At 42.0% G+C, this 22,864-nt stretch overlaps 1 protein-coding gene across 1 annotated transcript; it reads right to left on the bottom strand.

The window, feature by feature from the left end:
* Positions 1-5,042: 5,042 nt before the first annotated feature.
* On the bottom strand, positions 5,043-16,987 carry TRIM59 (tripartite motif containing 59). Its single transcript, XM_077290647.1, has 2 exons — positions 16,860-16,987; positions 5,043-9,066 (listed from the first exon to the last, which is right to left on the bottom strand). The coding sequence occupies exon 2, from the start codon at positions 9,061-9,063 to the stop codon at positions 7,867-7,869; it is 1,197 nt and encodes a 398-aa protein (XP_077146762.1). The 5' UTR covers positions 9,064-9,066; positions 16,860-16,987; the 3' UTR covers positions 5,043-7,866.
* Positions 16,988-22,864: the final 5,877 nt, after the last annotated feature.

Below are 22,864 nucleotides of genomic sequence, written 5' to 3'. Positions count from 1 at the left end.
GCAACGAGTTAACAGTTATTGAAACTGATGTGTTAGGGGGAAAAAATGGACAATCAGAAGGATCTGAGCAACTTTGAAGAAGCCAAATTGTATCGACTAAAGAATAGAGCATCTCCATACCTGCAGGTCTTGTGCAGTTGTGTCTACGAAGAGAGGACAACTGCTTAGCTGTCGGCAGGCTAATGAATGCCCTGGTGGTCTGGCCCCATAAAATGGTTACTGTAGCAAGAATTGCTGAAAAAGTTACTGCTGCCATTCTTAGACATGTGTCAGAACACCAGCCTGATATGCATGGGATCTTGTAGCTACACACTGGTTACAGTGGTCACAATAAACCCTGTTCACCAAAACCTACCATAAAGCAATATAAGAAGGTCTGCTCTGATGAAAGCCATTCTCATTCACATGCCGTGGATGGTAGGGGCCGAGAAAAAGCAAGCACAATGGAAAAAAAAAATGTGGAGGCTACGTGATACTCTGGCCAATGTTCTGGAAACCTTAGGTCCTTGCACTCATGGATGTTACTTTGACAAACAAGACCTACAGTACCTAAACATCGCTACTGACCAAGTACACCCTTCATGGTATTCGCTATTGTTAGTGGTTCAGCAGGATAACGCACCCTGCCACACTATAGAGTCCAGAAATTGTTAGGATATGTTCACACAGCCTTATTGAGGTGAAAATAGTCTGATGTGGTTTTATAGAGAAATCCATATAGTTTTTTTATTACATTTTCAGCATTTCTTTTTTTCCCACTATAATGTCCAGACTGGTGAGGATTCCATGAGAAGTCTCCATGAAAACAAGTAACAATTCGCTTTTTTTTCCCCCCCATATAAAAAGATTCCTATATGAACTGTAATATAAAAGAATTGTATTCAGCATCATAACCGCCTTCTTAATGGGACAAGTTATAAGGATTTACCTATCCATAAGTGCAAATAGCCATTATCCACCACTGTCGTCAGTGTTGCCAAAATACAAATCAATGGCTTTTGACTTTACACAGAAGTTTTTGTGGAAGCTGTGGTGTAAATATTGCTTGTACAATTATAGCAATCAGTGGTGTAACTTGCAGTGGGGGGGCCCCAGTGCAAATTCTACAACAGGGCCCCCAACAGTCACAAATCTTTAATAGTACTGATGTTCTCATATGGGCCAATGGGACCATTTGAGGCCTCCTAGGCTCCAGGTGGGACTGCAACCCCTGTAAGTAATCATTATGGACCTTCATAGCTAAATAGCACAAACAGACGCAAGTCCCCACCAGCATGCACATAGTAGTAATAATAGTATTACATACATTTGCATCACATCTTTTTCTTCTCGCATTCCCCATTAGTTTGTTTTTTTCATGTAGTGAAAACTCCAGTTGCTTTGTAAACATTAGACTTACTTTTTGAGTGACCAACGTTTCAATATATGAAATGCACAGAAAAAGGTCACATAAAATTTTGTCAATCCAAAGTGCACAGCCAGTTTAACCCCTTTCCGACATCAGGCGTAATAGTACGCCCATGTTGGACTCCCCATTTGGTGCGGGCTCAGGCGCTCAGCCCACACCTTTCCGGGCAAATTACAGCTGACATGTGCCTGCAAAAGCCGCAGGTGGAATCGAGATCCACCCATGGCTGATAACTAGTTAAATGCTGCTGTTGTTAATCTCTGACAGCGGCATTTAATTTACGCTTTCCGGAAGCGTGCCAGAAATCCCGGCCATTAGTGACCCTGTCACATGATCGCGGGTCACCGATGGGTTGGCATGACAACCAGAGGTCTCCAGCAGACCTCTATGGTTGTGACAGATTGCTATGAGCGCCAGCCACCAAGTAAGTGAGCATTTCTGCTACATACAGGCGATCTGATCATTGCCTATAGTAGCAGAGCGGATCAGACAACTGCAGCGTCTAGTCTCCCATGGAGAATATTGAAGCACACAAAAAGTTAAAAAAAAAAATATTTTTAAAAAATATTTAAAAAAACAACATATAAACGCTCAAATCACCCCCCATTTTCCCCATTCAAAATAAAAGAATAAAAAAAAAAAAAATCAAACAAACACATATTTGGTATCGCTGCATTCAGAATCGCCCGATCTATCAATATAAAAAAAAAATTAACCCGGTCATTAAGCGGCGTAACGATAAAAAAAGCCAAAATGCCAGAATTAAATTTTTTGTCGCAGCAACATTGCATTAAAATGCAATAAAGGGCGATCAAAAGATTGTATCTTCACCAAAATGGTATCATTAAAAACATCAGCTTGGCACGCAAAAAATAAGCCCTCACCCAACCTGAGATCATGAAAAATGGAGACGCTACGGGTACCAGACAATGTTGCAATGTATTTTATTTTATTTTTTTAAACTTTGTAATTTTTTTTTCACCATTTACCGTATATACTCGAGTATAAGCCGAGAATTTCGGCCCATTTTTTTAGGCTGAAATTGCCCCTCACCTTATACTTGAGTCATACCCAGGGGTCGGCAGGGAAGGGGGAGCAGCAGCTGTGTAATAATACTCACCTGCTCCTGGCGCGGTCCCTGGTTCTCCGGGCGCTGACAGCTTCTTCCTGTAGTGAGCGGTCACATGGTACCGCTCATTACAGTAATGAATATGGACCTGACTCCACTCCCATAGGGGTGGAGCCGCATATTCATTACTGTAATGAGCGGTACCATGTGACCGCTCACTACAGGAAGAAGCTGCCTGCGTCGGAGAACCAGGGACTGCACCGCGCCAGGAGCAGGTGAGTGCAACGGGGACAGTGCGCTATATTCACCTGTTCCCCGTCCCACCGACGACCGCCGCTGCGTCTTCCCCGTCCTCTGCAGTGACGCACAGGTCAGAGGGTGCAGTGACGCAATTAGTGGGCGCGCCACCCTCTGCCTGAATGTCAGTGCACAGGACAGGGAAGACACAGTGGCGGCCGTCGGTGGAACGCGGATCGGTGAATATACAGTTATATGAAAAAGTTTGGGCACCCCTACTAATCTTAAGCTTAATGTTTTATAAAAATTTGTTTTTTTTGCAACAGCTATTTCAGTTTCATATATCTAATAACTGTTGGACACAGTAATGTTTGTGCCTTGAAATGAGGTTTATTGTACTAACAGAAAATGTGCAGTCTGCGTTCAAACTAAATTTGACAGGTGCATAAGTTTGGGCACCCTTATCATTTTCTTGTTTTAAATACTCCTACCTACTTTTTACTGACTTACTAAAGCACTTTTTTTGTTTTGTAGCCTCATTGAGCTTTGAACTTCATAGCCAGGTGTATGCAATCATGAGAAAAGCGAAAAGCTACTTTAGGGCTTGTTCACACTTTGCAGATTTTGCTGCGGATTTTTCCGCAGCGGATTTGGAAAAACCACAGTGCAAAAACCGCTGCGGTTTTCACTGCGGATTTTCCTGCGTTTTCATCTGCGGATTCCTCTGCGGGTTTTCAACAGCACTTTCCTATTGGTGCATGTTGAAAACCGCTGCGGAATCCGCAGAAAGAAGTGACATGCTCCTTTTTTTCCGCGCGGTTTTTAAAGGGATTTTCCGCAATGTGGGCACAGCGGTTTTTGTTTTCCATAGGGTAACATTGTACTGTACCCTGCATGGAAAACTGCTGCGGATCCGCAGCGGCAAATCCGCTGCAGATCCGCAGCAAAAACCGCAAAATGTGAACATAGCCTAAAGTGGCCACTTGCAAGTTGTTCTCCTGTTTGAATTTCCTCTGAAGAGTGGCATCATGGGCTCCTCAAAACAACTGTCAAATGATCTGAAAACAAAGATTATTCAACATAGTTGTTCAGGGGAAGGATACAAAAAGCTGTCTAAGAGATTTAACCTGTCAATTTCCACTGAGGAACATAGTAAGGTAATGGAAGAACACAGGTACAGTTCTTGTTAAGGCCAGAAGTGGCAGGCCAAGAAAAACATCAGAAAGGCAGAGAAGAAGAATGGTGAGATCAGTCAAGGACAATCCTCAGACCACCTCCAGAGAGCTGCAGCATCAACTTGCTTCAGATGGGGTCACTGTGCATCGGTCAACTATACAACGCACTTTGCACAAGGAGAAGCTGTATAGGAGAGTGATGCGAAAGAAGTCGTTTCTGCAAGCACACCACAAACAGTTGGCTGAGGTATGCAAAAGCACATTTGGAGAAGCCATTTCTTTTTGGAAGAAGGTCCTGTGGACTGATGAAACCAAGATTGAGTTGTTTGGTAAAACAAAAAGGCGTTATGCATGGCGGCAAAAAAACACAGCATTCCAAGAAAAACACTTGCTACCCACAGTAAAATTTGGTGGAGGTTCCAACATGCTTTGGGGCTGTGTGGCCAATGCCGGCACGGGGAATCTTGTTAAAGTTGAGGGACGCATGGGTTCCTCTCAGTATCAGCAGATTCCTGACAATAATGTTCATGAATCAGTGACAAAGTTGAAGTTACGCAGGGGATGGATCTTTCAGCAAGACAATGATCCAAAACACTGCTCCAAATCTACTCAGGCATTCATGCACAGGAACAATTACACTGTTCTGGAATGGCCATCCCAGTCCCCAGACCTGAATATCATTGAACATCTGTGGGATCATTTGAAGAGGGCTGTCCATGCTAGGCGACCATCAAACTTAACTGAACTGGAATTGTTTTGTAAAGAGGAATGGTCAAAAATACCTTCATCCAGGATCCAGGAGCTCATTAAAAGCTACAGGAAGCGACTAGAGGCTGTTATTTTTGCAAAAGGAGGATCTACTAAATATTAATGTCATTTTTCTGGTGAGGTGCCCATACTTATGCACCTGTCAAATTTTGTTTGAATGCAGATTGCACATTTTCTGTTAGTACAATAAACCTCATTTCAAGGCAGAAACATTACTGTGTCCAACAGTTATTAGATATATGAAACTGAAATGGCTATTGCAAAAAAGCAAATTTTTATAAAACCTTAAGCTTAAGATTAATAGGGGTGCCCAAACTTTTTCATATAACTGTAGCAAGTGCCGGGGGTCTGAGAGGCGAGCATGTCATTTTTTTATTTTTGTTTTAATCGCAGCAACAGCATATGGGGCAAATGTCTGTATGGAGCATCTTATGGGGCCATGTGCAGCATTATGTGGGGGAAATATCTGTATAGGGCCATGTACAGCGTTATATGGGGCCATGTACAACATTATATGGGGCAAATATCTCTATGGGGCCATGTGCAGCATTATGTGGGGCAAATATCTCTATGGAACATCTTATGGGGCCATAATCAGCATTTGTGGAGCATTATATGGGGCAAATGTCTGTATGGAGCATCTTATGAGGCCATAATTAACATTTATGCAGGATTGTATGGGGCATATTTTAATATGGAGCATCTTATGGGGCCCATCAAACTGTATGAAGCATTATATGGGGCTCCTGATTCAATATGGATATTCAAAAACACGTAACCTACTGATGTCTCAATTAATTTAACTTTTATTGGTATCTATTTTTATTTTTGACATTTACCAGTAGCTGCTGCATTTTCCACCCTAGGCTTATACTCGAGTCATTAAGTTTTCCTAGTTTTTTTGTGGCAAAATTCGGGGTCTCGGCTTATACTCTGGTCGGCTTACACTCGAGTATATACGGTAAATAAAAAAAGAACCTAGACATGTTTGGTATCTGAACTCGTAATAACCTGTACAATCATAATGGTACGTCAGCTTCAGCATTTAGTGAACATGGTAAAAAAAAAAAAAACTGTGGGATTGCACTTTTTTTGCAATTTCATCGCACTTGGAATTTTTTTCCCCGCTTTCGAGTACAAGACATGGTAAAACCAATGTTGTCGTTCAAAAGTACAACTCGTCCCGTAAAAAACACAAGCCCTCATATGGCCATATTGACCAAAAAATAAAAAAAAATTATGGTTCTGGGAAAATGGGGAGCAACAAATGAAAATGCAAAAACAAAAATACTTCTGATCATTAAGGGGTTAAAGAGAATGCACCAGGCTTTTGCTACATAATCTGAAAACTGCATAATGTAGAGAACAAGATCCTGATTCCAGCAATATGTCACTTACTGCGCTGCTTTCTGTAGTTGTAATTGAAAAATATAACTTTTTAAATCAGCAGATTATCACTACAGGACTAGTAAAGCTGCTGCCATGTAGTCCTCCATATTCATGAGGTGTGTATAACCCCGCCCTCATCACGGATTGGCAGCTTTTTATCAATGCAGTGTATACAGAAAGCTGCCAATCGGTGAGGGAGGGGTTATACAGAGCTCAGCATTCAGAGAACTGCTAGACCTGCAGGAGAGGTTATCAAAACGGCAGCTCAGTAATTGATATATTGCTGAAATCAGGGTCTCTGATTCTGCTCTCAGATGGGGCAGCAAATGTTTGACAGATTCTCTTTATCCCCTTGCGGCCAATTTTTGTTGTTTTCCTCCCCTTCTTTCAAGAGTCATAAAATGTTTACTTTTCATCCACAGAGTTGTATGAGGACTTGTTTTTTTCAGGATAAATTGTATTTTTGAATAAATAGTTATCTTATCATATGAAGCACTGGAAAGTGGTAACAAAATTCCAAGTGCAGCAAAATTGAAAAAAAAAATTGCAATTCCACAATTGTTTTTCGAGGTCATTTACCAGCTGCACTATACAGTAGTACTGACCTTGAAAAATTATTATCCATTCCAGTATGATTTACGCAGATACCAACAGGCATAGGTTTCGGTTTTTTTAATGCGAGTGGTGAAAAAGAAAATTGGAAATTTGTAAAATAAATAAATAAATAAATTCTGAAACCCATATCATTTTTAATTTTCGGGATACAGGGATATGTGAGAACTTAGCTTATGTGCCCCAGGCTGACATTTTTACTGGTACCATTTTGGGGTAGATACAATGTTTTGGCTGCCTCTTATTGCACTTCAGTGCAGTGTTGTGACAGATGAAAAAATGTAATTTTATGGCTCTTCGATTTTTTTTCCCTCAATATGCAGTTTACAGATTGAGTTAATTATGCTTTGTATTTTAATAGATTGGCCTTTTATGAACGTACCGCACCAAATATGTGGATTTTTTTTTTTTTTCTAATGGAGGGAAAACGGGGATGGTTTGAACTTTTTAAAAGTATGAAAAAATTCAAACGTTTTTCTTAACTTTCGCTGTATTTATTAGCTCCTTTACAATATCTGAGATCATCCGATAGCTTGTGTTATACACAGCACTGCTATGTGTAGCAAAAATCTCGGTCTCCTATGAACTCAAGCTACAGGCTGGCTTTGACAAGATAAGTCATGACAGGCACGAGGGTCTTCAGCAGAACCCTGGCCGTCGTTGCAACCCATTGGCATCTCGCAATTGCGTCACTCGCCCAGAGAATGACAGTGGCATTTAACAGGTTAACAGCAGCGGTCGGAGCTCCAATCTACGCACAACTGTTAGAGTCATATAATGGATGAGCAACACAGTCATCATGTCAGGAAAGATGCGGGCTCAGCTAGTGAGCCTGCATCAAAGTCAAGGGGCCAGCATGACATAGCTGTACGTCATATGTCAGGAAGGGGTTCAGGCCTTGGGTACAACCATGTCAACAGTTTGTACTATACGGGTATATATTGCACTTTATTCCTCCTAGAGCTAGAAGCAGTGCTTCTGGAGGGGTTTACGGTGCGGTACAATATACAGCATCCAATAGAACATGACGATTTTTTTTTTTTTTTTTTTATGTAGTGGAACAAAAATGATGGCTATAATTGTGCAGCCAATGAAACTTAGCTGCAGTATCTGGGATCGATGCTATGAAGATCCTGATTGCACCTATCTGTATGCTATAAGGGTACTGACAAAGAAAGTTGGCGGCGATACAAACAAGATAGTAAACACTAATAACGTTGAAGTAAAGAATGCAGATAGCCAATAAAGTCAAGATACAAAGTAGAAAACGTCTGAGAAGCTGTCTTTACAGTATTTACAGGACTCTCTCCAAAATTCAGAGCAGGTCCCATGATTTTAGAAAGGCATGACCAGTAACGAGTAGTGAAATCTGATGATATTTCTGAGCAAAGGCACATGAATAATATAAGACTAACAAAAAAGAAAAAAGCAATGAATATCCATGTGCACAGAGGGCTGTTTGGAATTGCTCTGGGGTCTTCCTTCTGAAAATGGATGCCAAACTTTGGTATGGGCAGCAGGGAAACATCCCCGGTGTTAGTTTTCACCCAGACATCATTTAATATTTGGCCAACCCTGGGGTAGATCTCAACAGTACGAATGGGATGTAGCTGCTGCTTCTTCAAGGCCATCATTCTTTGCTGTATGTCATAAATAGTCTCCAGGTATACCAGTGGAGCGTCTTCCATCTGAGCGGAACTACTTATAGACACCAAATCCAATTCTTCATCTTGTATTTGTCTCATCTTCTCTATTTTTGGAGCAAAAACATCAGCCACTTCCTGGTTAAGATCATTGAGGGCAGTTAACAACTCTTGTTTCTTCTGCTCCAGAACTTCAATTAAATTGTCAAAAAACATAAGCACTTCCTTTTTGTCTTCCAGAACAATATTTTTACAGTTGGTCATTTGCTCCTCTAATTTCTGGATTACAGAGGACACGCCAGTGAAGTTCTTATCACTGAGCGCAGCTAGTAAATTGGTTGCCGTCTGCTGCTCCTTCTTGTACGCAACATCTGGGTCATCTACTGGGTGATTCTTATGGGGGCCTACCGTGAGACACTGGCCACATATCAGTTTTCTGTCCTTCACACAGTACATGTTCAGCTGATGTCTACTATGCTCAGTGCAGGTTTTGGATTGTTTGTTACTTTGGTATTTTTCTACAATGGCCTTTAATGCAAAGTTGACTGGCAGTGAATGAACTCCGTTGGCAATGTCTGTAATGCCTCTGCAGGCTGGACATTTCAGCCTCCCCATTGCAAACCTCCATAAGTAGCTATCTACAGACCTCATTAAGTTTTCAAGGCACTTTCTACAAAAAGAATGTGAACACTGCAGAATTCGAGGATCATCATATAGGCTCAAGCAGACCGAACAAGTCATTTCTTCTTCTAAATGATCCATTTCCTAAAAAAGAAAAGAAAACATAGGCTAATAAAAGAGAGGAAGTATGAGATCTGACCGAAAAATACATGTGTTCACACAATCCAAAGGCAGAATTCGGAAATGTTTCCACCACCAAAATGTCAGAGAAGTTAGCTTCTAAAAGCTTCTGGAAAATACTGATTCTCCATGGGATAAACGTTTACAACAGAGGCCTCTAACTTGTGACATTCCAGCTGTTGTGAAACTTTCAGCCACAGATCTTTAGGATATGTTGGGACTCTCTAGCTGGAAGCCACAGACCTACACTTGGAAGGGGGCTGGGCTGGATGAAAAGTATTTGGGCGTCATCAAACTGTATACTGTAGCACAAATTTTTACTTTCTTTTGCTTTCACATATATTGAAGTAAAAAAAAAAATCTATACAATATGTTTATTCATAACTTGTAAGATGTGCTTGCGCACACTCGAACCCTCCAGGAGCTGCTCAGGGTCTACAACAGGACATCCCAAACAAGGAGAAATACCATCCTTGTGGTAGACATCTCAGCTGGGAGCAGAGCATGATCTTGGTTTGATCTATGAATCAGTTCATCAGCTGTAATTTACACAGTATTTCTTAATAACAATGTGGTAAGCATAAATTGTGTTTCACTGGACTTCCTCCTGTGAGCATGCCCACGAGGAGCCATTTATCACTTCCCAAGGACAGTGTAAGTGACCCAATACTGCAGAGGGCAGATCTGCACATCAATAGGGTCTCAATACAAACATATAACAAGTGTAAAAGAAAAACAAAAAATAAATCATGTGACAGTTTAAAGAAGAACTAGCGAAACTGTCAATAAGGGCTCATTCACACATCCTTTATCTCATACTCATTATTTTACCAGACAGCGCACGCACATATATGGCCAATGTCTGTTTTCACATAGCTTTACTTTATTTTGGGATCCATATCAGAGTTTAGTTGAATTCGCAGACTACAACCATACATTTCAATGAATGATGACACAAGGTATCGAAATGCCTGGTGGGGAGCGGCAGCAGGACATACCATGTAACTAGGCTAGTATGAATCGATTATCCTGGATATCATTACATTCTACTTTAGCCGTTCTCCAGATGGTCTCACTTTCACCAATTACCACATTTGCAGCATTTTGTCACTATATATTTTATTATATAATCTTCAGTAGTTTATTATTTATTCCTATACTGTTCTATATTTCATATGCATAATTATCATTATTACCTACATCATTTGTTTGGATTATATTAATTATAAGTGATAAGTGATTATTATCTATTTAATCATTTTACCCTCTGGATCAGTGACACCTTTTTTTTTTTTGCATGTTTGCCCCTTATTTGTTTTTATATTTCATGTTTTTTTTTGTTTGTTTTTTTATTGTACAGCTATATCGTCTTTAATAAGGGCATTTTTTGCATTTATGTCATGTCCTTTGGGGCTTTATTTTTTTTCTTCACATCTTTTAGGTTATTTCCCACTTTTTTGTATAGGCTCTAATTTGTGGATTATTAAAAGTATTTACTTTGAAATTGGGTTTCATTTAATTGAATTTGTCCAAAATTAGAACAGATGTGTTGTAAAAATGTAAGCGCCCGTTTTATGAAATAATACAAATAATAATACAGCTAAAATATAAGCCAATTAAAAATGGTAGTAAAAAAAATAATCCTCTCATCACCCCAGAAAAAAAAACCCTGAAAAAATGCTATTTAAAAATACATATTAATGAATACATATTACTATACATAAAAATAAAATGTCTAAACATGTTAAGTATCCATACCACCTGCATAATTTAAAGCACCCCTCCAGCAATTTTTTTTTACTGCAGCGCTGTAATGGTGCTTTAATTTTCAGATTATTGCGAGAACAGAGAGCAATACAAAAGAAAAAGCCTACAACATACATTATATAAACAAAAATTATATAAATTACAAAGGAACTTATAAGTAACCCCATGCAGATCTGAAAAATAATAATTACTCCTGCATTAAACAAAGATTTATACAATCATGACAAGGACGTCATACGCCGGGCGCACACTCTTCAGTATTCATTGGAACGTGCGCGCAGTGGTTTAGGTAATGAATGCTGCATGCGCACACCCCTGCACATACGCGGCCTGTGCTTTCAAAGGTCCCGTGCCCCTAAAAACCCGCATACTTCCCCCCCGCCCCCCTTCTTGTTCTTCTCCTCCTCTCCTTCCCACAGGCAAGGGCCCATCGGGGAAATCCCTGGTACCCCGCAAGGCCAGTCCGACCCTGAGCCTATACAAGTAAGGCTGGTTTCACACTAGGGTTCAGCAGGGCTGCGGATGGCAGCCTCCTTCTTCCGTTAAGTCCCACCCACTGCCCCACCTCTTCCTTCAGCTCCGCCTACGTTTGCATGCGTCCTGCGTACCCCATCTATAACATTGGGTACGCAGGCCATGCAGATGTATGCGGATGCCTCCGCATGCGTTGTTTTGATGCTGCGCTGAGCGGCGTCAAATGCAACATGTTGCATTTTGTTAGGGTCGGCGCAGCGTCTAAACGACGCATGCAGAGGCATCTGCATACATCCGCATGGCCTGCGTACCCAATGTTATAGATGGGGTACGCAGGACGCATGCAGACGTAGGCGGAGCTGAAGAGGCGCAGCAGTGGGCGGGGCTTCACGCAGGAAGAAGGAGGCTGCCAACCGCAGCCCTGCTGAACCCTAGTGTGAAACCAGCCTAACACTGTTACTACAGATGGATTGCAGCACATTTTCAGCACTAGATCGTCATTTTCAAGAAATAAAGTAGCTTAAAATTTTCATATTTAATATAATTGCTATGAAAAAAAGCATAAGGCGGTGTTTAGACAGCGATATTACACAAAGGTGGTGTCCACAAGCTACAGACATGGCTACCTCTGTATGAAGGAGTGGCTTTACCTTACATCCATGATTCTGGTTCATAAACCGGACCTGGGTCGTGCATGCTGCAATTCCTTACATGTAGAACCATTGGTCCATATGGAAATTTGGCCAGTTGTTACTGGTACACTTGGGGTCGGCGCACGCTCCAATCATATGCTTGCCTGAAGGAGCACTAAGCTTGTAGAAATGGCAGAGACCATATAACTACCTGACAGATGCCACATCATTATCCATAATCTGTTTTGTTTGTACATAATACTAAGAAGAAGATCGATTTCTGGCAGTGAAAACTGTCTTGTTTTGTAGTTGCTTCATCCTTGTGTTCAGTTATTATAATCAGAAAAAATGACATGTAAGGCAATACAAACACAGAATATTCCTACTACATGATGAATATTCAGAGGAAGCTGGTAGCGTCAGGGATATTATATTGTCATGTATGTCTGCTTCCAGGCAAATAAGATTGCTTGTCATATCATCGATAAATCTTTATGGTTAGGACTAGTGATGAGCGATCGTGCTACACGTTATGCCAGGTATGCTCAGGTGTTATCTGGGCATGCTCGGGTGTTATCCCAGCATCTTGGGTGTTACATGGGCATGCTCAGGTGTTATCTGGGCATGCTCGGGTGTTATCCCAGCATCTTGGGTGTTACATGGGCATGGTCGGGTGTTATCCCAGCTTCTTGGGTGTTACCTGGGCATGCTCGGGTGCTATCCCAGCATTGTGGGTGTGCTGGGATAGTAGCCAGTCCCCGTGGCTGTATGATTCGTGGCTGTTGGACAGCCTCAACACATGGAAGGATTGCCAAACAAGCAAGCAAGTAAGAAATCCTTGCATGGGTTGCGTCTGTAAAGCAGGAGCTGACCGCTTCCAAGGAACAAGAGATTGAATAAAACAAATCTATACAGAAGGTTTCTGTTGAAAAAAAAAAAAAAAAAAAGTTGAGCACATCCAATAATAATAATAATGGACATTTTTGATATGATAGAATTCTTTACTGTTCTCCAGTCGTTGGTTTTTAGGTCCATAGCTGCATCTGCTTATTCTTTAGCATGGCTGGGTGCCAAGGGAGCGGGCGAAGCAATCACAGCCCCCTACAGTGATACATTGACCACAGTGAAGTCACAAAGTCACATTAGCTGGTCGGCGCATTTACCATATAGTCCCTATGGGAGAGACACCATCATGTGCAAGCAGAAAGGCCGAGACAAAAAAACAGCATTATTCTAAGACTTGTATTACTTTTTGTCTCTGCAGAGCCCCCTGTTCTGCAGGGTGTATCTCCCCCTATACCCATTAGATCTACTGTACATGGTGTTCCAGACACACTCAGACGTCTGCTCTACAGGGAGAACATTTATCGACCAGTTGGATTTTTCCTGTCCAATTCTATTGTTTCCCTTCAGTGTAATGGCCACCTCCGGTGACTGGCAGCTGCTCACTCCATGCTCGTCCACAGGGATTAATATGCACAATTGGCCGCTTGAATGTTCATGTTAAGGTGGGGAGGGAGGCAGTAAGGGCCAAAATGGCTTTCTTATAAAGGATGGCCAGCTCCGTGTCCTTTTAATTGCATTTGTCTCAGGCATGATTTAAGCACCTAGCAATTGAAAGCAGGCAGGCTAGATGGAACAAGCTACTCCTTAATTTCCCCTCCTCCTTTTCCTCCCAATATTCCGCCTTCCTCCCCATGAGCTGATCAATACGTCATTAAATGTTTATTGAGATGGACTGGCATTTTACATTGTCATTTGTGTGATGTTTCCAAATTAAAGAAAAGAATCGCTGGGCGGGAAAAGACTTGGTCCTGCGGGGAGGGGGTGACAAACTGGGTCTATCCCTAACTGGTCCTGAATCCAGACAATGAGTCAGCAGAAACAATGTATCTGGGATGAAGATACTGCCCACTCCATGCACTGGGACTTACCCTTCCTCTCACCAGAGGGCACGGCGCACACCCATCCTGCCTACTGAATGCAGCACTACTCTGCAACTGCTGCTCCTGGATCAGGGTGTGGAGGGTGGCTGCACCCTAGTGTGGAAATGACAAATATTCTGTGATGAGAATTGTGCCCACCAGCTAGACATGCCCGTTAAAAAAAATAAAAAAATAAAATGGAGCAATACACGAATATATATTTCTAGTACATTTGTTTTATTGCTGCATCTACTTTATTTTACAAATAATGGAGTACAGTATTCTGTGAATAAAATTAAATTTATTGTTGTTCTTTTTTTTCTACCATGTAAACTAGACATGAAGCCCCTCCATAACACAGTCCCAATTGCTCCTTAGTTTCATAGATAAAATGCAAAAAAAAAATGCTAAAATGCTGCAGTGAAGCATAAAGGTAAAAATATACTGTAGATCGAATGAATGTGAAGAAAACACTAAGCTGTGAATAACGCTTTTACAGACTTGTGTAATGTGTATTTATTAATTTTCATCATTAACACATCTCCTGGTACACAAGTGTTTAAAAAAAAAAAAGAAGAAAAAAGGGCTCGGAACTAGAACTGTGCCAGATAAAGCATTGTCTCACTCAATGCTGTATCATCATTAATTAAAGAGCCTTTTGTAATACATAATACAGTCGTGAAGTTTATAATGTATGTATGATTGTGTGTATATATATATATATATATATATATATATATATATATATATATATATATATACACACACATATACATATTTCATCAGAACATTAGTTTACAAACTAAAAACATTTAGTAATAGGATAAAAATAAAACCATTGGAAATGATATACTGGGCAATGATCACCAAAACAAACAACCTTGTATAAAACATTATCTTTCCTTTTCAGTAATAAGTCACTTACAGAATTGATTTCAGAATTGCTTTGGGTAACAGATTTCAAGTCAAATTTAATCAAGACTAAATACAAAATCATTTCTGAGAATAAAGTAGATATTTATGGAAATTTGTAAAAAGATATGTGATATAGACAATGCTTTATTTCATTGTCAAATATTTTTGCCAAGCATAATATGTTCTCTAGCTTTTTTCCCTAATATTTTTGAGCTGTTTTTCTAATCCTGATGCATTTTTAAATAAATATATATACATTTTATTTGGTAAAGAAATATTTAGACCCTTCTTCATTTTACTCCATTTTTTTTTTTTTTACCTACTGTACATGTTGGAGCGTTATACAAAAAGCAGCAATGTAATAAAGGAATTTGCGTTTCATTCAAAAATAAAAAAAAAATACTCTTCAGTACAGGAGATTTAGGACAATATTCAAGACAAAATTATATCTGTCAGTAAAATGGGGGGGAAAGGAAAAGGATGTGAAGAACCAAAAGTTATGTTTAAAAAAAAAAAAAATCTGACAAAATAGACTAAACTACAACTAAATGTAAATCTATAGTATATCTATATATATATATATATATACTATATATATATATACACACACACACACTAATAAATTTCTATGATACTATAATTATGTCTCATAATATATATAAACAGTGAGTGTAAAATACATATAGTAAGATGCCTATTATAATCGAGCTAAGTGTGCGTACACAATATAGATAGAGAGAGAGTGGTAGCAAAGTAGAACCATCAAATGTGTTTATGTATATGTTCGTGTATGTATGTATACACACACACACTTAATGGTTCTTCTACCTTGGTATTATATATATATATATACACACATACATACACACACACTTTAAGTTTAAGTAATATATGTGTATAATATACATACACACACATTTAATAGTTCTACTTTGCTATCATCAGAATAATATATAAATATACACGCACACACTTATCGTTTGAGTGATATGTGTATTATATATATGTATATATATATATATATATATATACACACACACACACACATATACACACACATATATACAAACACATGCTATATTGCTGTATAATTACTTCCATATTACATTTATTATACTTAATCTTTACATATTTGTCTCTCGCTATTTACAGCTATCCATAAGGGTAATCTAGGTTCCTTGTATAGCTGTATCTCTTATCTCTGTATATTTCCCTCTCTCTTCGGCTATGTTCTCACAGTGAGTATTTGATGTTGCCGGTTTTCTGCAGCATTTCTCTACATAGTAAGTAAAATAGGTTATTTGCATTTTTTGGAATATGCAGCTTACAAACACTCATTGTGAGAACGCAGCCTTATCACACACATATATATATATATATATATATATATATATATATATATATATATATATAACACACACAATCTCTAGGTCTATATTATACATGTCACACACACATTCTCTTATCTGTACATATTTCTCGCCTGCTATTTCTAGTACCGCGCTGCGGAATATGTTGGCGCTATAGGAATGCATATGATTATTGTAGCTGCAGACAGGGGTGTATATTCCTGCCATCCATGCTGGTATCTGTAGTGATCATCTCCCGGTGTCTCCAGCCCGTGCTGTGGGGGCTCCTCCTGCAGTAATGGGGGCTCCTCCTGCAGTAATGGGGGCTCCTCTGTGCCGATCCCTCAGTAGAGGGGGCCATACCGCACTCCCCACACACACTATACAGGGGGCTCAGTCAGGTGTATGGACACAGTACACACGACACAGCGGGTCCCGGTTTTGCAGCGTTATTATATAGGACTGTTGGAAGGAAACTCCATTACTGTGCTCAGAGTGTTAGTGTTGGGTAGATCTGTGCTCCATGCTGGGGGTTGTAGTTCCACAACAGGTGTCACCGTGAGATCATATGACGATGTGAGTCTGGCGGTGACGGCCAGAAGTTTCCCGTAGTTAGCAGTGTGCCCGGCGTACAGCCGCCCTGGTGAGTACACAGAGTGCTCTGTGCCGGGGCAGCACAGCCGGGGAGCTCTTACCTCAGAGCCGCAGAACTTGTCCCGGGTCCGGGTGACAGCGCCGCGTACACTGCGGGAGCCGGGCTGTCTGTAACGTCAGTGTGGAGAGCGGCAGCACCGCGCATGCGCGCCACATTCAAACTCCTGAAGCGGCGAATAGTAAATGCTCTTTTCGAAAGTAATCATCCCGGAGCCGCCAGTCAGAGCGGGAGCCGGGCCGGGGCATGCGGGAGCCGCCAGTCAGAGCGGGAGCCGGGCCGGGGCATGCGGGAGCCGCCAGTCAGAGCGGGAGCCGGGCCGGGGCATGCAGGAGCCGCCAGTCAGAGCGGGAGCCGGGCCGGGGCATGCGGGAGCCGCCAGTCAGAGCGGGAGCCGGGCCGGGGCATGCGGGAGCCGCCAGTCAGAGCGGGAGCCGGGCCGGGGCATGCGGGAGCCGTCAGTCAGAGCGGGAGCCGGGCCGGGGCATGCGGGAGCCGTCAGTCAGAGCGGGAGCCGGGGCATGCGGGAGCCGCCAGTCAGAGCGGGAGCCGGGCCGGGGCATGCGGGAGCCGTCAGTCAGAGCGGGAGCCGGGCCGGGGCATGCGGGAGCCGCCAGTCAGAGCGGGAGCCGGGCCGGGGCATGCGGGAGCCGCCAGTCAGAGCGGGAGCCGGGCCGGGACATGCGGGAGCCGCCAGTCAGAGCGGGAGCCGGGCCGGGGCATGCGGGAGCCGTCAGTCAGAGCGGGAGCCGGGCCGGGGCATGCGGGAGCCGCCAGTCAGAGCGGGAGCTGGGCCGGGGCATGCGGGAGCCGCCAGTCAGAGCGGGAGCTGGGCCGGGGCATGCGGGAGCCGCCAGTCAGAGCGGGAGCCGGGCCGGTAGACAAGCAGTGTCCTGTGTAACCGCAGGCTCTGCTGCACGGGAAAAGCCGCATATAGCAACTCCCCGAGAGGAGTATTCCGGCAGTATCACACAGTGCGGCTGTGCCGGGGAGGCAGCACCTTCTCGCTGCATGTAGGTGACCGGTCTGGTGACCAGAAAAACTGCCTGTTCTGAGAATGTTCCCTGGGAAATGTAATTAGCATATAAATGTACCCGAGTAACGGAACTAATCACAAAATGCATTTTCCCACCTGAATTATTCGCATCTGTTACAGTGATAATGACCAAACCACACAATGTACAAAATACATTTCGGAGAGGTGACTGTTTCCTTTCACTATTACTCTCCTGTAAGAACAGGGCCCAAATGTTCTCTACAGGGTTCAGGTGAGGTGAGGAGGGGCCATGAACCTGTCACCAGAATAAACACTATTATTTATCAATGTGAGTTTCTCGCATTGCACTTGCAAGTGTGACACCACCGGCCTGAGGCTAAGTTCACTCTTGCATTTGGCTGGGCTGTGTAGTTCCTCCTTTAAGCTCCGCCTACTTCCGCCTGCGTCCTGCGTACCTATCTTTAACACTGGGTACGCAGGGACATGCGTTGTATGCGGATGTGGCATTTTGACGTGCCCGCCGACTGCACAGGAACGCAACTTTTTGCTGTGCCGAAGCCATATGCAGACCAGCCAAACGCAAGTGTTAACTCGGCCTAAGGCCTCACTGGCAGTCAGGCAGTGGAGACTTCCACGCTGTGATGGAACATTGTCCTGCAGAAAAACCATGTCTTTCTTGAAAGATGCAGATTTTTTTCCTGTTCCAATCCTTAAAGAAAGTGTCTTCTAAAAACTGGCAGTAGCTGTGGGAGTTGATTGTTAGTCCATCTTCTCCTTGAAAAGGTCCAACTAGCTCACGTTTAACCCCCTTGAGGTATTTTCGTTTTTGCGTTTTCATTTTTCGCTCCCCTTCTTCCCAGAGCCATAACTTTTTATTTTTTTGGTCAATATGGCCATGTGAGGGCTTGTGTTTTTTGCAGGATGAGTTGTACTTTTGAACGACACCACTGATATTATCATATCGTGTATTGGAAAGCGGGAAAAAGTTCCAAGTGTTGTGAAATTGTGAAAAAGTGCAATCCCATAATTGTTGTTTTTTTTTACCATGTTCACTAAATGCTAAAACTGACCAGCCATTATGATTCTCCAGGTCATTACGAGTTCATAGACGCCAAACATGTCTAGGTTATTTTTTATTTAAGTAGTGGAAAAAAAATTTCAAAGTTTGTTAAAGAAAAAAAATTGCTCCATTTTCCAATACCCGTAGCGTCTCCATTTTTCGTGATCTGGGGTGAGGTTAGGGCTTATTTTTTGTGGGCCGAGATGACGTTTTTAATGACACCATTTTGGTGCAGATACGATCTTTTGACACCTGTTATTGTATTTTAATAGAATGTTGCAGTGACCAAAAAAACGTAATTCTGGCTTTTTGACTTTTTTTCTCGTTACACCGTTTAGCAATCAGGTTAATCCTTTTTTATATTGATAGGGTGATTCTGAACACTGCGATACCAAATATGTGTATGTTTGAATTTTTTTTATTGTTTTATTTTGAATGGGGCGAAAGGGGGGGTGATTTGAACTTTTATATTTTTTTATTTTTTAATGTATTTAAAAACATTTTTTTTTTTTACTTTTGGCATGCTTCAATAGTCTCTATGCCTATATGGACCTTGCTTTGTCCACTGGAGCAGTCTTGCTGGAAAAGAAAAGGACCCTACTCAAACCTGTAAGCTACAAATATCCAAAATGTCATGGTATGCTGACGCATTAGTATTTCCCTTCACTGGAACTAAGAAAGCTTAGGTCGATGCAAGGAAAATAACCACATAGCATTATTCCTTATTTATAAAATCTTATAGTTGGCACAATGCAGTCAGGTAGATAATTTTCTCCTGGCATTGGCCAAACCCACATTCGCCCATCAGAATGCCAGACAAAGGCTAGTTTCACATTTGCGTTGAAATCTGCAGCGTTTAAAACGCATCCGCAAGTGGTGGAAAAAACGCATGTAAACGCGTACAAACACGGCGTTTTTTTTGACGCATGCGGTTAAAAAAAGCCGCGTTTGTACGCGTTTACATGCGTTTTTTTCCTGCGTTTACGTTTTTGGTGCGCATGATGAGAAATTTCACAAGAGAAAAATCAAGATAACCAGACACCGCCAATGGGACTACAGAGGGCGTGTATTATGGGATCTCTATATATAGACCCTAGGGCTACTGAAATTTTAACAGTGTGCTACTGTATCCTGTGTCATGATGGATCTTCGCATGGAGAGCTTTTATTTCAACCTGGATTTCAGCTTCAAGCTGTTTCTTGCCTGTGCTTTCGCTTGGGAGCAAGACAGAAATCGCCAAAGATGGAGAAGGAGACAACGTAGGCGTTTTTGGAGGCACCCCATTATCGAACTACGTGAGAGCCGTGGAGCCTACCACACGCTCTATGCCGAGCTTAATGCCAACCCGGAGAAATTCCAGGAATACACACGAATGTCGCAAGACTCATTCCTGGATTTGCTGTCTCGTGTCCAAGGAGCCATACGGCGACAGGACACCCAGCTCCGTAAAGCGATTCCACCCGAGGAATGTCTGCTGGTTACATTAAGGTAAGTTCCAAATCTAAACCAATGACAGTCCAAATTTACTGTTTTCTGACATGTATTTTTTGGGTATTTTCCTTTCTTTCTTTAGCGTAACCACACCATAAAAAGAATAGATTGTAATGGTTTTTGTGTTCGTTTTTCTTACAGATTTCTGGCCACCGGAGAGAGTTTATCATCCCTCCACTTCCAATACCGGCTTGGAATATCCACCCTGTCCGGAATAGTTGCGGACACCTGCCGGGCTTTGTGGAATGTACTCTGGGATGAGTTTATACCCCTACCTACCTTGGACATGTGGCTAGAAATTGCAGAGAAATTCTGGAGTGTGTGTGATTTCCCCAACTGTTTAGGAGCGGTGGATGGAAAGCACATTCGCATTATCAAACCAGCCAGAACAGGATCGGAGTACTAAAATTACAAAAAATATTTTTCTGTTGTGCTCATGGCAATAGCCGATGCGAACTGTCGCTTCATCGCCGTGGACATTGGAGCTTTTGGACGTGGCAACGATTCGCAGACTTTCAAGAACTCGGATATGGGCCGCCGTGTGTATGGCAAAAATTTCAATTTTCCCCCGCCACAACCTCTTCCCAACACTCAAGGACCACCGATGCCATTTGTTATGGTTGGGGATGAGGCCTTTCAGATGTGTGAAAACCTACTGAAGCCCTATTCCAGTCGGGACTTGAACCACACTAGAAGGATCTTTAACTACAGACTGACCAGGGCCCAAAGAACTGTAGAGTGTACCTTTGGCATTCTGGCCGCTAAATGGCACATTCTTGCATCAGCCATAAATCTAAAAGTGGAAACAGTCGACTAGGTGGTCAAAGCCTGTGTGGTTCTGCATAATTATATAATGGTTAAGGAGCAACCCAAGATTGAACTGGATGAACCAGTTGCACACCCACTGCCCGATTTCCAGCATCACCCGCTGCGGTCAACTGCAGTAGTTGGCCACATGCGGGACCAATTTGTGTCCTTTTTTGATTCAGATATTGGACGTGTCTCATGGCAGGACAATGTAGTGTAAAAGTCCTGTTGTAATTCGATATGTACCAGTTATTTTCTACAATGATAATAATATTTCTCATTAATAAACTTTATAATATTTCTCATTAATAAACTTTAGTTTTGGTTGAGTTGACCTTGTCGCCTATCTTTTTCCTCTCCAAACCCAGGCAGTCCTAAACTTCCAATATTTGATCTGTATTATATCAGTTTTTGTAATCCAAAATCAGGAGAGGGTGATAAAAGCAGATGTGCTAGTTATTATGTTAATATCATAATTTACCTCTAATTGTTCCACTCCTTGTTTTGGCTTACAAACACTGATATAAAACACTGGCCACATACTGCTAGTAATGGTAGCCATGTTGGTTTATTGGTAAGCTTGTTGACGTCATTGCGTCATGATTCTCTTCTCCTGTATCCATTGGACACAAGCTGAAGAGACAATCACTGTCACACTATCTATACTCATCAAGTCAGGTGTCAGAAATAATGAATTCATGATAAACATATACAGGCTCATGAATTCACTATTTCTGACACCTGTGCATGTGAGCATAGATATGTAGTGTGTGACCACCATTGTAACTCAAGTTGTGTGTAATATAAGAAGAGAAAATGGTGGTTATACAAGGCAGTTCTCTACTCGGCCAAACCCTTATTGAAGGCTGGCTGTCTCATCAGGTATTGCACCTGTGCATTTGCTATTTCATTTGGGTCCGCTGCATCCTGCTTGTGCATTAGTATTGAGGCCTATTCAGACAGGTAAGCATCTCTGCCTGTTTTTGGTGTTTTTTCTTGGATTGTTCCTTTTTTGGTGTTTTTCATGTTAGTGTAGGACTGGCAATAAGTAAGGACCCTTGACGTGGGTTGCCAGCTTCCATATTATGGCCAGAATATCAACCAATACCTTACATATATTTATATGTTTTGATTTTGCACGTATATCTTTTTGCAGGGTGCAGCTGGGCCCAATTGGTTCTGTACACTGTGGCCTCTGTTCACACGGGATGCATTTTGGCACTGGGCAGCCCGCCATAGGGCGTTATTAATAGGCTGGAGCCAGATGCCTGCATTCCCTGTGTGAACACGCCACATACAGTTTTTATCTTAGTGCACGGGTGCACCACACGGCCAAACCCTTATTGAAGGCTGGCTGTCTCATCAGGTATTGCACCTGTGCATTTGCTATTTCATTTGGGTCCGCTGCATCCTGCTTGTGCATTAGTATTGAGGCCTATTCAGACAGGTAAGCATCTCTGCCTGTTTTTGGTGTTTTTTCTTGGATTGTTCCTTTTTTGGTGTTTTTCATGTTAGTGTAGGACTGGCAATAAGTAAGGACCCTTGACGTGGGTTGCCAGCTTCCATATTATGGCCAGAATATCAACCAATACCTTACATATATTTATATGTTTTGATTTTGCACGTATATCTTTTTGCAGGGTGCAGCTGGGCCCAATTGGTTCTGTACACTGTGGCCTCTGTTCACACGGGA

The sequence above is a fragment of the Ranitomeya variabilis genome, chromosome 2 (assembly GCF_051348905.1).
Source record: "Ranitomeya variabilis isolate aRanVar5 chromosome 2, aRanVar5.hap1, whole genome shotgun sequence".
Classification (NCBI taxonomy): domain Eukaryota; kingdom Metazoa; phylum Chordata; class Amphibia; order Anura; family Dendrobatidae; genus Ranitomeya; species Ranitomeya variabilis.
The sequence above is the reverse complement of the archived record's forward strand: the minus strand, read 5'-3'. Positions and strand labels throughout refer to the sequence as shown.

Coding starts and splice junctions, on each gene's coding strand:
- TRIM59 (XM_077290647.1), bottom strand. CDS start 9,063: ATGGATCATTTAGAAGAAGAAATGACTTGTTCGGTCTGCTTGAGCCTA.